Raw genomic sequence first — 18,416 nt, forward strand, 5'->3', positions numbered from 1 at the left:
AAATAAAATATAGGGTAATCAAACAAGCTTACATTTTAGAAAAATATAAGCTTGTTTGATTTTTTCCGAAATAATGCAAGTTTTCGATCTGCATTGACTCCCCTATGAAATAAATTTATTTACCCTTATTGTTAAAGTATCACTTATAGTAATATTGTCAAAAAAAAATGCATGGCGTCTTTTTATAATAGTAATATGTAACATTACGCTTGATGTAAAATAAAGAATATTTTTAATACATTTCCAAACAATACATTTCTTATTTAAGGGACCGTTCAAGTATTATACGTAACGCAGGTTGGGGGGGTCAAAAATCTTAAAAAATCGCGTTACGTAATACTTGAACGCTTCCTAAATAAAAAATTCTGCTTGCATTTTTTTTTCGCAAAAATGGTACATTTTTGAAGGGCGGCTACTAGAGAATTGCCTAGGGCGGCAATTGACCTAAACGCGGCCATGATCGAACGAGTACGTAGAGTAGGTACAAAAGTGCAAGCGAAGCAATTCTACGTAGCATGCGTTAAAACGCATGTATTTGGCACGGGAAACACTATGTGTTTATAGCTTTGTTTAACAATAAAAAAAATAAATTTTTAGCAATGCAAATAATCAAAACCGATATAACTTGACTTATACTTTTAAATTCGGTAAGCAGAATTGCTATTTTATTTTTTAATCAAAAGTTATTCGGGTTCAAAATTTGCAATTTTTCGATTTTTTTGAAAGTATAACTGCGTTTATCTCGAAAACTATGCATCCTACGAAAAAACTTGTAGGAACATTTTTTGCTTAGAATGACCCAAAAAATACAAAAAAATGTTTTGTTTTTCGAGAAATCGCTGTTATGTAATTCCTCAAGTTCTTTGTTTATAACAATCTTATCGACATCCGGATCAACTGTTACCCAAAAAATTCGTGTTCTACGGGTAAAATACATAAAAAAAACTTGGGTAAGTCCATCTGAATAAAAGAAGACCGTTGTACATACCCCCCTGGCGACAGGACTCGCAAGAGAACAGTTTGAAATTCAGCGGTTCAAAATTACAGCACTGGTCCCCAGACTATAATATGTCAGATGTCAGCTGATATTTATTTTTTAAAACTTCAAATAATTTTTTAGAATTTATGAATTATCCCATATATATTTATATAGAATGGGTCCCAGGTCCCATAGATAAGGGGGGTCCTTTACCTAGTAGATAACTGAACGGAATATTTATTTATAAACAAAACAATGTGGATAGAATTGTTTACAATAATTATCACATCATAACCACAAAATGCCTTAGATGATCACGTATTTTGACATTGGTTCATGTATTTGCAACATTAAACTTAATTTATTATAACACGTCATTTAAAACGATTCAAAAATGTGAAGGACAATAATTATTAACTATTTATCTTATCGTTTCTACGTTTGATCAGTATCTACTTTAAATAGTGTTGCAGTTACATGATTAAATAATTTAAATGAGCCCTCTTTTGAAGAATAGCTACCATGGGGACCACCAAGACCATCAATTTAATTTACATGATTTCTTTTCTGGTAGGCATATAAAAAAATTATTTTTTCAACATTTATGACACGTTTATAAATATTTTTAAGGATTTATTTGCTGTTGGATTAACATTTCCTCTGTTTGGTAATTACTTAAGAGATCTGGGGGCGTCACATACCACTGTAGGATTAATTTCTTCAGCATACTCTGCAATTCAAGTTTTATCAGGACCTCTCATAGTAAGTAGTGTTTTATGTTTTCTATAAACTGAACCAACCATTCATTCTGTGTTTAAATTGTCTGTCTCTAAATTCTTATATATTTAGGTAATTCTAAAAAATGGTTGGCCCTACATCCTAACCTAAGCACATTACAATATACAGATACATAAACTGATCCTGCTGACTGCCACATTGGTCCGATCCGATGGGGCCAACATATATTTTGTCTTACCAGGCTATGTTGGTTTGCATAGGATCAACACATTTTCTAATAGCTGCTGGCCCGTTGGAGCATATTTTACTGTGTAGGATTGTAAAAATGGACCAACATGGCCTAAAATCTATATGACTCACATGCAATTTCTTAGATTTGTTCGTAATGAGCAATGTGGTCCCTATTTGAACATGATCCCTATAAGAACATACAAGGAGGGTTCTGGCTTTAAAATAAACTTTAATTAACAAATAAACATGTTTGTTTGAATAAAATAATAAATGAACATTAATCACTTGTATAAAAAATGGAAATAAGCATCTTATTTCATTTTTATGAAGTTCGTAAACACCTTGGTTGCGTTACAAGAATAATAGACATTGTACTAGATTAACGGTTGGCTCAACCGTTGTTCAACTTTCTCACAGCCCACAGTGGCAAATGGGGTATACAAGACATAATATCGTGGTCTTACAACCAAAAGGCACTAAGTCACATGAAATGTCAAAAATAATTAAGTCCTCTTGATGCTTGGTTGTACAAATAGTAACAAAACTGACTTAATGCTGTTTATCAATGGAAATTTACCAATGAAAATAAACAATTCTGACTTAGTGAGTTTTACTGTATAAAAGAGCATGGAGAACTACATATATGACTTAAAGCAATAAAACCATTTTCGCCTATTTTTGACTTTCGTGATATATGCCTTGTAACGCACTCAAAATAAGTTTATAAATATCTCTAAATGCAAGCAAGGTGATAAAACAAGTATCGTTTGCACAACTTTTACAAAAGATATCTACCTTTTTAGTTTTGTTTATTGCATATTGGCGATCATGGTTTTTACTGTTCTTATAACAGTTTTTGCACATCTTTCTTCATTGATGCTTACTTCCATCTGTTTTCCCTTCAATAACGTGATGAACAATACTGGTGTAGGTACTTGTTTATGTGAATTGTTATCTTCATTGTTTGTCATTAGATGCTTCACATCTGCTTTTTAAAATCGCTGACTAACATTTTTTCTCCAGTTACAAGATTGTACAGGGTGTCTGCGTAACTTGGAACCATATGGGAAACTTCTTTAATATCAATTTTACGAAAAAAAGTTATTCTTTATAAAGTGCTCTGCATAGTCTAAAACCTAAGATGCAATCATCAGATATCAAATTTTGTCAACAGTATACGAGGTATGTCAAAAAATATTAATTTCGCTCAAGAGCAAACTACCTTTATATTTCAAAATATCAAAAAAGTTTATTATGAAAAGTTATTTGTAATTAAAAACCATATTCAAATATGCAATAACAGCCTTCTACTTGAAAAAAAAAATTCTGAAATTTTCTTAAATTACCGATTCGGAACATCATTTTTATTTATTAGACATGTAATAACTCTTTTATTAATAATTTTAGGAAAAAAGTTATTCTTCATAAAAATCTGTGCATGGTCTAAACCTCAAGATGCAACCATCAGTTATCCAAGTTTGTTAATTTTATACGAGGTGTGTCAAATAATATAAATTTAGATAGAATTCTTTCTAAATTCATATTATTTGACACACCTCGTATAAAATTAACAAACTTGGATAACTGATGGTTGCATCTTGAAGTTTAATGCACAGATTTTTATGAAGAATAACTTTTTTTCCTAAAATTAATAATAAAAGAGTTATTACATGTCTAATAAATAAAAATGATGTTCGGAATAGATTTTTTTTCAAGTAGAAGGCTGTTATTGCATATTTGAATATGGTTTTTAATTACAAATAACTTTTCATAATAAAATTTTTTTAATATTTTGAAATATAAAGGTAGTTTGCTCTTGAGCGAAATTCATATTTTTTGACATACCTCGTATACTGTTGACAAAATTTGATATCTGATGATTGCATCTTAGGTTTTAGACTATGCAGAGCACTTTATAAAGAATGACTTTTTTTTGTAAAATTGATATTAAAAAAGTTTCCCATATGGTTCCAAGTTACGCAGACACCCTGTATAAAATACAGTAGAACCTCGATTATTCGTCAGGGCATCGGACCAAGGGTATGACGGATAATCGAAAAGGCGGTTAACAGAACATTAAAAAAAAATTAAAAATTCATAGTACGACTCTCAAATTTCATTTGTATGGTTTGTTTGACAATATAAGGGGGATTTGTGTTCATACAATGGAATAAATTTAAAATATTCTGAAATCTTTGTTTGTTTTGCTGTTACTTCACATTTTGTGACAACTGAATTTCTTAATCGGCATAAGATCATGCAATCTACTTTATTGGCTTCTTCTTGTTGAGAATACCACTCGATGAATTATTGCATGTGCGATGCAGTTTCTCTAGATTGTTTACGCAAATTGTCAGTTACAATAGGTTCATCAACATAGCCACAGTCAAATTCCAAGTCTGTGTCAGCTTCTGAATCTGTTTGGTCCACCTTTGTTGCCATTTCAACGATTTCTTTATCTGCCAGCAATGGATAGCCATTTGTGGCCTCATCACAAATCAAATTAACTTTTTTTTTTTTATTTTTTTGCATTAAAATTTTTGCTTATGTAGTCAATACAACTTCTGTATGTACCCTGACGGTTAATGGAGAGACGGATAATCGAGGTTCCACTGTATAAGAATTTAGCATATATGTCATTAATAAAAGTTCGAGGAGCACCTTCCTATACCATTTCATTCCTTTCATTGCCTTTCTTCTCCTTGTAGTTCATTCTCCTATCAGAGATTGGCTATCATCACAGCTGTCGGTACCTTATTGGTGGCTGCTCTGCAAAGATATACTGAGCTGCAACTATTGGGACCGTGCAAGTTCGGAAAAGCGATACCTGGTTTCTTCGCTCTGCACTTTTATTCGCACTTTTAATTATATTGGCCAATCGTATGGTCCTGGTTACTGGATAATTGTCAAGGCCATAGTCAAAAAAAAATAATGAGAAGAAAAAATAAGATTTAGGTTGTTTTTAAAACGTAAACAATTGTATGTAGTAAATAAAATTAGTTATTAAAATGCAGTACAGCAAGCTAAATACAATTAATTAAATTTACCTTTATATCATATGAATATTGTGAAGCAATATATAATTTTTCTTCTTAAATGACAATAGGTATGAAATGTACAGCTGGTTCCTAAAAAAACTGATACGACTCTTAAAGCGTATTTTGTAGAAATCAAACAGAAATCAAAATCAACAACACAGCCATTCCTCTAAAAAATGAAGTGAAATTTCTAGGCATAATTTTTCATAAGCATCTATCATGGGACTTACATGTTGACAATATTATACTCAAGGCAAAGAAAAATATTAACATCCTACGTGCAATATGTAGAGTCTGGTGGGGAGCTGACCCACGAACACTCCTAATGGTTTTTAATGCCTTGATCAGATCTCACCTCGATTATGGTTCCTTCCTATTCAACCCAATATCACAAAAATGCAACAACAAACTCAATGCAGTATTTTTTGAGGGACTTAAGATATGTTTGGGGTGCATGAAGTCTACACCAAATTTGGCAATCTTGGCAGAGTCTGCCCAAATGGACCTAGAACATAGAAGATTATTGTTAGCCTCTAAATTTTTAAGTAAAATCATCATTATTGAGAATCATCCCATAATATTACTCCTAATTGAAATACGTAAAAGACTTATAAACAAACCTAATTTTTATACAAGGAATAATGTACCATACTTGGTTTCGGCATTAGAATATTTTTTTCCATATTTTAAAAAAATATACAAAAGCCCAAATTTTCCATGCTATGAATTAGACTATGATACACTAATGAATCCACTTCCAATTCTAAATTGTAATATCAAAAAATATGACCCGATGATTAAAGAAAAATTCCTTATGACTACTGAACAATATGGGAAAGACCATACCTTTATATATACTGATGCCTCAAAAAACAAAGAAAGGGTAGGTTTTTGGATATGCATCCCGAGTATTGAATATAATTTCTCCTCAAGACTTCCTGGAGCTCTAAGCATAAGCAAAGCAGAGAGTATAGCAATACATCAAGCGGTGGAAGTCGCAACTACAAAACATCTAAAGAAAGCTATAATATTTTCTGATTCGCTCAATGCAATAACCAATATTAAAACATGTAACATATCTGCTTCAGCAGATATAAGGGCCCTAAAAACAAAGAAACTTATATCTTCAGCCAATGAGAATGGTACCAAAATTCTCCTTTCCTGGATACCTGGACACTCTAATATATTTGGTAACACCCAGGCTGACATACTGGCAAAAATAGGAAGAGACCTGAATGTACCCATGGAAGTACAACTGAATTCCCAGGATGCCCTATCAGTCATCAGAGGAAAAATTACAAAAGAGTACCAAGAAAAATGGAAATCTTTAGTCCATAAGAAGACTTCGCAATACAAAACAATTCAAGACTTCTTTCCTACAAAACCTTGGTATTCAAATTTTCCATATAGAAATAGAAGACACACTACCACCATCATTAGAATGCGCACAGGCCATTGTTTAACAAAACAACATCTGTATAAAATGAATATAAAAGATAATCCTTTTTGTGAATGTGGTCGTCTCGAGGATCTAAACCACATCTTTTTTGAATGCCCGATTAATGTGATTCCTAATTTTGATATATACACAAAATTTATTTCCATGAACTTCAAAACACCGCTCTCTATATACAATATTCTAAGTTCCTTAACGGAAGAATCAGTCAATGTAATTATGCGTTTTCTTGCAATTAACCAAATAAGCTTATAAACTGCAATGCGTTTTCTAGCAATTAACAAAATAAGCTTACAAATTGCAAGGCTCAACTGTTTATATGTATCCGTGTTATATTATGTTGCTATTTGTCATTTAATTTATGTTTTAATTTTTAATCATACTTAACCTGACCCAATTAATCTCATTTAATTATAATCATCACACCTCATCAAAAGCTTCCTTACAAGAACATAGTCAGCGATTTTGGTATGGCTTAGAGCCAGACTACGTCAAGATCGCTTATAAATCGTGCTGGTAATCGCCTTGCAGCGAAACCAAAAACAAAAAAGAAGAAGAAGAAAGCGTATTTTGTAGAAAATTGAGCAGTGTATTTTGAAGGAAAAAATTTGTTATTTACCTACTGTCACTGTCACTGTCACTGCCAAATCTTAAAATTCGTCAGATTACTTATTCTATTCAACCTCAAAAAATGGCTCCATATGCTAGCAAAAGAACTAAAAGCAAGAATTGTAACGAAATTAGAAGATGTTTGTTCACTATCTGCCATAGCGAACCATTTTAACGTAAGACGTAAGCAGAACAACAGTTTTAAAACAATTTTTACTTTAATATATTGTTAAGTCGTTTGTTTTATTCCTTAATGATATTAAAAATAATAACAACAACCCTATTTTATCTAAAAACTATCATTTATATGCTCTTTATAAAATGCAGGAATTCAAAATAATGTCAAAATTTAGACCTTAATAATAATTATTACAATATTTATGAATTAACATGTAATCAGCTGTTTGTTGTTTGTTTGTTTATTTTAATATTTGTCTATCATAATAAATATAATATACTGTCAGACCAGTCAATATTTGATTGGTCGGTATTTAATACACTGCTCAAAATGATCAAATCTTACTAAGAATCGTATCAGTTTTTTTAGGAACCAGCTGTACGTCAATTTGACATTTTCAATTGACAATATGAATTATTTAAGAATGTTGCAATATTTCTCCGCTATTCGCGCACGATCGTTTCTCGTATCCCCTCCAAGTACTTGCACACCGCGAATACCAGTCTCTTAGGTTTCTCAGCCAGGAAATTCTTCCTCTTCCTACGGATCTTTTACCCTTAATTCTACCTTGCAGTATGAGCCTTAATATCTCATATTTCGCACCTCTGGTAAGGTGGCCTAAATATTCAAGCTGTCTTGTTGTGATGTTCTTTATGATCTCGTAATCCTTTTGTAGCCTTCTTAAAACTTCTGCATTGTAACTTGTTGGATCCATATTTTCAAAATCCTTCTATAGCACCACATCTAAAATGCTTCCAACTTCTTTATATCAAAACATTTTTGTACCCGGCTTGCTATTCCATACAACAAGAATATGTGGCATCTCAAGGCTCTTATCCTCAGCTCCAGAGGAAGGTCTCGATTAACAAACAGTTCTTTCATTTTTATAAATACTTGTCTTGCAATTTCAATGGTACAATACTACTTTTGGCTTCATTTTAGTTTGCGGATTACTTGACACCTTTTGCATGTAATTTCTATATTTAGTGGAAAGAATATAAATATTCCTTGTCCCTCCAGTTGGTGATGGTGATTCCATCCTCATTTTCAAGAGAAATAATTTGGTATTTAAATATTTTGGTATAAAGGGGACTGATATTGGTATAATCCAAGATAACCAATTCATGATATGTGACCACCAACCTTTCTATTATTTAAACGATTTTTATTTCAGGGCAGTTGGAGTGATATTAGAGATAGAAGAACTGTTTTAAAATGGACTCTTTTAATGTGTGCAGCATGTTATGGTCTTTTAGGAACAACAAATTCAATTGTTTTTATACTATTATTGAGGTTCGTCTTAGGTGAGTTGAAAAAAGACAATGATACTTTAAAATTTTCTAAATATTTTACTCTTATTAAGATCAAACAATTTAAATAGACAAATTTTTATCTCTCTCCCTCTATCTTTTGCCCACATGCTACCATACGTAGACGTACAAGTTGGATTTTCCATATAATTTACTGAATGATTACTGATCTCACCATCACTAGCTTACAACACTTCATCTACCCATCAATTTCTGTTAGTCACTATATAGACCGGGCAGTATCGTCGCCTCCGCTAGCGAAATTATTCCGATTCGATTTTTTTGCACAAACTTACTCAAAAAGAGGTTCTTATAACATATCCACAGGGTGCCGGGCGGTGCCGTGGTCGAAAAATTGTTTAAACAATTTTTTTTAAACAAATTCACAAAAATAATTTTTTCATTTCGAACAAATTTTTTTTAGATAAATTGGCTTATTCTGAGGAAAAAAGGTCTCTTGTCATTTTTTCTAAAATTGATTGTTGTCGAGTTATATGCGATAAAAAATTTGAAAAATGCGAAAATAGCCATTTTCAAGGCTTAATAACTCGATTAAACATTATGGTAGGGGAGCAAAGTATGCTAAATGTGCAGTCACTCGAGCGCTTTGGGGACCTATTGGGTTATGATTATTAGGTCCTAAAACCAAAAAAAGTTAAGCAAAATTTTCCATTTTAGCGGGCGCTTGCCATTTTTTAATTTAATTTTCCATTTCCATTAATTGTTTTTTCCGATTATAGCGCCATCTATCCATAATTCGAAAAAAGGTTTCGAATAAAAGTTGCTTATTTTTATGCAGATAATCCAAATCTGCAATAAAAAATGGAGGTTCCCATTTAAGATTTTAAAGTAACCCCCCACCCCACCTCCGTGAAGGGTCGCGTTTGGTACCATTCGATATATTTTTCAAAAATATTAAATAAGTGTATTTTGCAGTTTTTCGATCTGATGTTTATTTTGCTAAATATCGCGGGATTTGTATTTAAAATTTTAAATTTACCTCCCACCCCTCTCTGTGAGGGGTCATGTTTGGTATCTTTCGATAGATTTTTGAAAAATATTGAAGTGCAGTTTTTGGTTTTTCGATCTGACGTTCATTTTGCGAAATATTCGCTTTTTTCTTGTGAAACTTTGTGACTCACCTGAAATTTCCTTACGCCCCGCTCAAATCGTCAGATTTTTTAAATATACACTGTTTTGCATGTACTTAACTTACCTTATCTTAATCTGACAATTTCTAGTATTTTTAAGGATAGATTTTTATTTTCAGGCCCCCCTAAACGAACTCCCCTGTGTTAAGAGCCAATATATGGCAGAGGTACATCTGCAGGGTACCACGTTTCTCCCCATATGATAATCTGACGCGCTCGAGTAACTGCAAAAATCCCCGCTTGGGCTCGCCTACCATTATTATGAAATTCAAAAAGTCACCAAATCAAGTTTCAAATCCCTTCTTCAAGGTCAGGAAAGGATTTTTGTCATTATTTTATTAGAAAGCTGTTATTTTTAATTATTAACAATTAGCGCTATAGTCCAGGATTTATCGTCGCCCCCGTTAGTGAAATTATTCCGATTCCATTTTTTTGCAGAAACTTACTCAAAACGAGGTCCTTATAACATATCCACAGGGTGCCGGGCGGTGACGTGGTCGAAAAATTGTTTAAACAATTTTTTTAAACAAATTCACAAAAATAATTTTTTCACTTCGAACAAATTTTTTTTAGATAATTTGGGACATTCTGAGCAAAAAATGTCTCTTGTGATTTTTTTCTAAAATTGATTGTTGTCGAATTATACGTGATTTATAATTTGAAAAATGCGAAAATGGCCATATAACTCGACAACAATCAATTTTAGAGAAAAATCACTAGAGACCTTTTTTGCTCAGAATAAGCCAAATTATCTAAAAAAAATCGTTCGCAATAAAAAAATATTTTTGTGAATTTGTTTAAAAAAAATTGTTTAAACAATTTTTCGACCACGGCACCGCCCGGCACCCTGTGAATATGTTATAAGGACATCGTTTTGAGTAAGTTTCTGCAAAAAAATGGAATCGGAATAATTTCACTAACGGGGGCGACGGATACATCCTGGTCTATAGCGCTAATTGTTAATAATTAAAAATATCAGCTTTGTAATAAAATAATGACAAAGATCTCTTCAGGACCTTGAAGAAGGGGTTTGAAACTTGATTTGGTCACTTTTTGAATTTCATAATAATAATGTTTACTCGAGTTATTAAGCCTTGAAAATGGCCATTTTCGCATTTTTCAAATTTTTAATCGCATCTGACTCGACAATAATCAATTTTAGAAAAAAATGACAACAGACCTTTTTTGCTCAGAATGTCCCAATTTATCTAAAAAAAAATTGTTCGAAATGAAAAAATTATTTTTGTGAATTTGTTTAAAAAAAATTGTTTAAATAATTTTTCCACCACGGCACCGCCCGGCACCCTGAGGATATGTTATAAGGACCTCTTTTTGAGTAAGTTTGTGCAAAAAAATCGAATCCGAATAATTTCGCTAGCGGGGGGCGACGATACTGCCCGGTCTAATATCAGTCCCTTAGATACCACTTAAACTATCTTCTAATGGTAGCAAATCACTAAAATAACTATCGTAAGAGTCTGGTATATATCGCCAATAGTTCTTTTTCAGTCACTTTTTTTGGATTCCGAAACTTTGGTGTTTCACTTATTTTTATAAAGCATGTCATCGACAATTACTACAAACACAACTAAACACACTAGGACCAAAACTGTACCGAGATAACTACGTCTTCGTGACATCTATGAAATAAATTGTGAATCCCCGAGAGTGCTTAAGTCGAAATACGTGGAACCACAGTCGCTTGAACAATTTGGAGTTTATTTGTACCCCGCCTAATTTTCAACGTATGCAAAAAATATACTCGTCGTTACTTACCAAGCAGAGTGTGGCTGAACCCCAAGGAACAAAACTGATTATAACTTGTTGCAATAAACAGCTAGCAATGTGTCAAAACTTTCTTATGCTAAATTATAAATGTATTTACAACCAGGTATGTACCGGGTGTCCCAATAAGAATGGCTCTCGGCCATATCTCAGGAACCGTTTATAGTAGAGCTTTGAAATAAAAAATTTTATAACAAAAGTTGCCTCAGAAAAAGCCTGGAAATTATTTTCATAATTGTGGGTCCACCGCTAGAGGGCGTAATTGAATATCAAAAATAAAAAAATCCAAATTTTACAGAATTTTCCTAATGAAGGGACACTGGAAATCCGATTATTGTATTCTTCATCAAATTCTGCGCATATTTGATTTAACAAGTTTAACTCTACCTTTGCAAATAAGAGGTGGGGGTGAGTGGGAACCTTGTTACGAAAAAATGGCTGTAAGTCCGGTTCTGCTAAATCAAATTTTGAAAACTGGGTCTTGTTGAAGACAGATCTTTTTCTTCAATGTAAGCGTGATAATTTTGAACCATCCTAATAAGTAATAAGCCAGCTGGGAGGCGTTATTTAATTTTTTTCAGAAATCTAGTTTTCTTTGGAAAATATTAAATACAAGTATGCATTTTTAATCCTACTTTATAAAATTAGATTAAATTAGCAATAGAATAGCGAAAACCGCATGTCGATACCTTTTTTCTATCTCAAGATATCTCGAGAAACGTGTAAATTTTATACATAACTGTTAATATCACCGGTAAACTAAGTTAATGAAAAGTAGTGTGCTGTGGAAAAAAACAAAATAACATTTTCCAGATGTCAACGTATAAAAATATAATTAATTAAAACAACAATATAAAGAGAAACAATACTATTAAAATTAAATATAACACAGAACAAAAAGAACTACTTAGTGACGACCTAAATATTCAAATTGTTGCCCATCATACACTACTCTAGAATACATTATCCAGAGAATACTAAACGCCATTCAAAGCATATCGAGAGCAGAAATTGAGACTGCTGTTCAATCTACTCTTGAAAGAGTAAATGTTTGCAACGAAAATGATGGGCAAAAATTTGAACGTTTATGTCATCACTAAATAGTTGTTTTTATTTCTTTGTAATAGGGCTTTTCAACGCTTCTCATTTGTTTCGAGCCTCTGTCATATGCCGTATAATCCGTGTATAATATTAATATACGAGATATGAACGAAGCTCGAAACAAATGAGAAGCGTTGAAAAGACCTAATATACGTTGACAGCTGGAAAATGTTTCTTTGTTGTTTCCATGGCACACTACTTTTAATGAATTTCGTTTACCGGTGACAGTAACAGTTATGTTTTTAAATTTACACGTTTTGTAAGATATCTCGAGATAGAAAAAAGGTATTAACATGCGGTTTTCGCTATTCTGTTGCTAATTTTGTCTAATTTTGTAATATGGTATTAAAAATGCATGTTTGTATTTAATATTTTCCAAGGAACACTAGATTTCTGAAAAAAATTAAATAACGCGTTCTAGCTGGCATATTACTCAGTAAGTTGGTTCGAAATCATAACTTTTACACTGACGAAAAAGATCTGTCTTCAACAAGACCAAGTTTGCAAAATTTGATTAAGCAGAACCGGACTCACAGCCAGTTTTTCATAACAAGGTTCCCACTCACCCCCACCTCTTATTTCCAAAGGTAGACGTAAACTTGTCTAATCAAATATGCGTAGAATTTTATGAAGAATACGACGATCGGATTTCCAGTGCCCCTTCATTAGGAAAATTTTGTAAAATTTAGATTTTTTAATTTTTGATATTCAATTACGCCCTCTAGCGGTGGTCCCACAATTATAAAAATAATTTCCAGGCTTTTCCTGAGGCAACTTTTGTTATAAAATTTTTTATTTCAAAGCTCTACTACAAACGGTTCCTGATATATGGCCGAGAGCCATTCTTATTGGGACACCCGGTACATACCTGAAAGAAAATTCAAATGAAAAAGGTTATTTTTGAAAGTATCGCCAAAAATAATTGATGTCTGTGGTGCAACTACACCCCGCTTGAGTATACTAAGGCCAATTAGAAAATTGTAAAAGCAGTCTCACTTGAATAATTGAAAGGTGTAAAGTAATGGACCCACTAAGCTCAGGTTTTGATAGGTAAAATTTAAAGGTCCCTTTTTTATAAGTATGTGGATTCATTATTAGTCGTACCATCTATAAGTTAGTACTGTGACTTACAAAATAATTGTACTTATGTACTATACAATAGGTATTGGGACCGTGCAAGTTCGGAAAAGCGACACCTGGTTTTTACGCTCTGCACTTCTATTCCCACTTTTAATTATTTTGGCCAATCATATGGTCCTGGTTACTGGATAATTGTCACGGCTATAGCCCAAAAAAAAAATAAGATTTAGGTTATGCTATTAAAACGTAAACAATTGTATGTAGTAAATAAAATCAGTTATTAAAATGCAGTACTCCAAGCAAAATACAATTAATTAAATTTACCTTTATATAATAATTGCATATCATATCAATATTGTGGAGCAATATATAATTTTTGTCCTTCAATGACAGTAGTTATGAAATGTACGTCAATTTGACAATTTCAATTGACATGAATTATTTAAGAAAGTTGCAATATTTATCCGCTATTCGCGCACGATCGTTTCGCGTATCCCTTCCAAGTACTTGCACACCGCGAATAATTATATATTAATGCTTTTAGGTGTTATATTTTATTTTCTTTAATTATAGGTGTCGTCAAACATACTCAAAGTATCTGTAAAGCTGTAATAACTGATTTGGTTTCTCCAGAAGAGCAAAACGACATTTTCGGAAAATCCGCTTCAGTTGCTTCATTAGGATTCATTGTTGGACCATTTGTTGGAGGAAATCTATCAGAGTTAAACCATGGATTCACTTATGTGTGCATGCTTACTGGACTACTGTTTATTATTAACTATGGTAAGTATTTAATTCTATTGTATATTTCAAAGGGGTCAATTGCACTTGAACTAAGTTGAATGAAATGGATAAAGGATCTTCCTGTGACTCAAGCCTTTTGCAACCGTAAGCTTGATCTGAAATGTAACCGTGCCAAGCAATTTCACAGGGAGAGTTATTTAGTGTCATTTTTACTAGTCTGATCAATTTTTTTGTTATATCCAAGTGTTCCATTGCTCACTACATTTTGACTCTATCACATGCTTTCGTAACAAGTTCTCTGTATCTCCTTTAAGGGGAAGATTTTATCTATAGTAGTTTTATCCTTTCTAAAACTAGCCTGCTACTCTTGCAAGATTCTTTCCCTATAAAAATTTAGTTTATTTCTCAATATTCTTGCCGAGATTTTGTATACAGTATCTAGTAAGACAGTATCATTTTTTAGAGTCTTTATGAATAAACATTTATTACTGTATTAAAATTTTTTTAAAGTAGTTTTATGTTCGAATAGATTGAATCTACAACCTGTAAGATATTTTGTGTAAAGTCTAATTGACTTTAAAAGACTTTATCTATTCGCTTTCCAATATTTTGGAAAATTAAGGGCACATTATGCACTAACTGAATTCTCCTGCAACATTTTTATCACAATTTGGAAGCAACTATGTACACCTGGTTCCAAAAAAAACTGATACGACTCTTGACGCGTATTTTGTCGAAAATTGAGCAGTGTATTTTGAAGGATAAATACTTAATATTTACATACTGTCAATGTCACTGCCAAATCTTAAAATTTGTCAGATAGCTTATTCTGTTCCACGGTTATTAGACTTTATTATTAATCTTTATTATTAATACTTTCTCCGCAACTGAGGGTATCTTATCAACTGTATTGTTTTACAATAGATGATAAAATAAAAATATTGACAGTTCAAAAATGTGAACATTATTGCATTGTGTGTGGCCTAAGTTAGGGCTGAAAACTGAAATGTATTACATTTTTACAAAATTTTGGAATATGTTTAATTACGTAGACCAATTTTAACAGTTGTTTTCAATACAGATTTGAATCATCTACAAATAGTTTCTAATGTCTTTTGATGTCAAACAATTAGGGAAGCTGGAATTCAACAGTTTAGAATTTTACATTGAGTTAATGCAAAATTGTGACGCATGTCAAAATTCTCAATGTATTTTAATTGTATTCATTTTTTTTCGAATCCTGAGAAAGCTAATAAATATTTTTGAAAAATTTAAACTCAGAATGAAAGACTACATTATTACCGAGGGCTGAAAGTCCCTGAAAACTTCTATAATATTTATTTTAATAAGTTACAGGGCTGAAAATAAAAAAAGTGTGATATTTAATTTCAAATATTTCATTCAATAGAAACTGCTTGTTTATTCTAAGGGGCTTTCCGCCCTCGGTAATAATGTAATCTTTCATCCTGCGTTTAAATTTTTCTAAAATACTTATTAGTTTTTTCATGAATCAGTTGTTTGTTGTTTGTTTATTTTATTATTTGTCTGTCATAATAAATATAATGTCAGATCAATCAAATACACTGCTCAACATGATGAAATCTTGCTAAGAGTCGTATCAGTTTTTTTAGGAACCGGCTGTACCTAATGCAAGTAATTTTTTGTTACAGTCTGTGCCTGTTATCTGCCAGAAAATACCAAAGGGAGTACACCGCCAAATTCAACCAACAACCCCATCGGATGGCAAACCGTGACATCCGAATTCAAAAAATCTGTAAACGAAATAGTATCCATTGATTGGAAAGTTCACTGGGATACCTTTCTCCTAAAATTTCTCTTAGGTTTGACCATAACGGTGTACTTTTCAAATCAAGCCATATATCTACGAGAAACATTCCAGATGTCCCAGAAACACGTCGGATACATGATCTCTTTGTTCAGTACGATAGGAATGATATCTGGTTTGTGCCTGAAAAAAGTGGATAGTTTCTTAAAAAACGTGGACGTCTACACAAAGATGGGTGTATGGTTCGGAGTTTTAGCCCTCTGTTTCATAGCGATGTACCTGTCGCCGAACTTTATAGTATTTATGTTTTTCCTGGCACCACTCTCCCTGGCAGCCACGGCCATGAGAGTTGCCAGCATGGAATTGATGTTCAAGAAGACGGAGGCCTTGCATCGAGGTTCACTGTCTGGTGCTTCGAACAGTGTTATGTCAGTTGCGAGGTTTATGACTCCCTTGTTTACTGGGATCTCTAGTGACATTTTTAGTGAGAAATCTGTGATGTTGATAGCAGTTGTTCCTGCTAGCATAGGAGTGTTTGTTAGTTTATATACAAAGAGAAAATATGATAGCACTGTTAAAAATACATAGTATTTTGTTATTTCTGGTATAATTTCATACCCTTACAAAATAATTTAATGATTAATGTTCTTTGTTCGGGCACTGACTATTCCTGAATAAGAGCATATGTAAACGTGCACACCCAAATAATTTTCCATAACAATATTTAAATTGTATTATGTCAAAAGTATGATACGAACAATTATTGAATGTCCCAAAATCAATGACTTCAGAGTCATATCGAATTCATACTATCAGCAGCGAGCAAAAGTATGTATCAATGAACAGCTGTCGGAGGAAATTGAAATTAGACGTGGGGCGAGACCGGGATGCGTATTGTCGCCAATTAAAGTCTACTCATAAGCGATTCTCCTTCTTGAGTGTGAAACAACTAGAATAAACGTAAGTGGAGTTCCCATTAACAACATTAGATATGCGGATGACACTGTCATCTTAGCAAAAACTATTGAAGATCTTCCGAGACTGGTGACCAGAATAGCGGAGTCTAGACAAGAGTACGGTCTAACAATGAACGTCAAGAAGACAAATTTTTTTTGAAATAACGAGAATCATCTCGTAAACGGAACGGAATGGTTACTTCCAGGAAATTAAAATAATAATAAAAAAGTTTTTTACAATTTATAATTCACGTCCCATCTGCTCAGCGCGGTAAAGTTCCAACGAGAACCGCGCTGAGCATATGGGACGTGAATTATAAATTGTAAAATTCCCTCATCTTCTTCAGTCTCAGCATCCGTTATGGCTTGCAAATTTTAGAAGCCTCGGAGGTGTAACCAGAGAAGGTTCCCATTGTTTTCAATATGGTGGGATGTAGAGTAATATTTTTAATGTTATTTTATGTGCTATTAGATTGAAAACTTCTTTTGCTAGCAGTTACCGCTAGGGCATCCCTGCCATTTCGTTCGTTGCAATCCGTAACTCGTAACTACACGCAAGGGTTTGTCCTGGAAGGGTCAGAGAGAGCAGCATATGTGCCTCCTGATGAGAGACTAATAAGTTTCGAAAACCGGTAGAGGTTCTTGCTGCAGTCTCTGATTGAACTAGTGAACTAGAATATAAAGCGGCTGTAGTTTCGTGTTGCAACGAAATTGAAAATGGTTATTCATTTTTGATAAATTATATAGTTTGTAAGGTATCATGTACCGTGGAACAGGATAGTTTGTAAATCGATAAGCACTTGAGATTGAAGGCTGTATACTATTGTAACAGATATATTCTGAGATTTTTCAAAGTATCTTAACGTTTCATATGCTGCTATATATTCAGCACTAAAGATTGGAAAATTAGGATTTAGTCCTAATATACAGTACCAACAGTAGACTTTGAAGCATGAGTATTAATAACTAAAGAGTCTGACAGACTTAGATTAGAACTAATAGAAGAATTTATATGATACTTTGGTTCTATCACAGTAATGGGTTACTTTTTTTTTTTCTTTTTTGGCTTGGACTATGGTCATTCAGCCAGTCTCAATCAAAAGTAAATGTATTAAAGATATTGCCAATTAGTGAAACTTGGTTATTATAATATTATTACAATTTTTTACTTCTTATTTACCTACTCATTACAGCTAATGTACATACTATGTTAATAAATATAAATTTATTATATTACTTAATGTTTATCAAGAACACATAGTGTATACATTTTA

The 18,416-nt window shown here is 32.6% G+C and overlaps 1 protein-coding gene across 1 annotated transcript; it reads left to right on the forward strand.

Annotated features, from left to right (window-relative positions):
* Positions 1–1,120: 1,120 nt before the first annotated feature.
* Positions 1,121–16,784, forward strand: LOC126886724 (major facilitator superfamily domain-containing protein 9-like). The gene is made up of 5 exons (XM_050653734.1): positions 1,121–1,549; positions 1,610–1,741; positions 8,404–8,533; positions 14,230–14,439; positions 16,071–16,784. The coding sequence occupies exons 1-5, from the start codon at positions 1,502–1,504 to the stop codon at positions 16,772–16,774; spliced, it is 1,224 nt and encodes a 407-aa protein (XP_050509691.1). The 5' UTR covers positions 1,121–1,501; the 3' UTR covers positions 16,775–16,784.
* The last annotated feature ends 1,632 nt before the right edge of the window (positions 16,785–18,416 follow it).

The sequence above is a fragment of the Diabrotica virgifera genome, chromosome 6, assembly GCF_917563875.1.
Source record: "Diabrotica virgifera virgifera chromosome 6, PGI_DIABVI_V3a".
NCBI lineage: Eukaryota > Metazoa > Arthropoda > Insecta > Coleoptera > Chrysomelidae > Diabrotica > Diabrotica virgifera.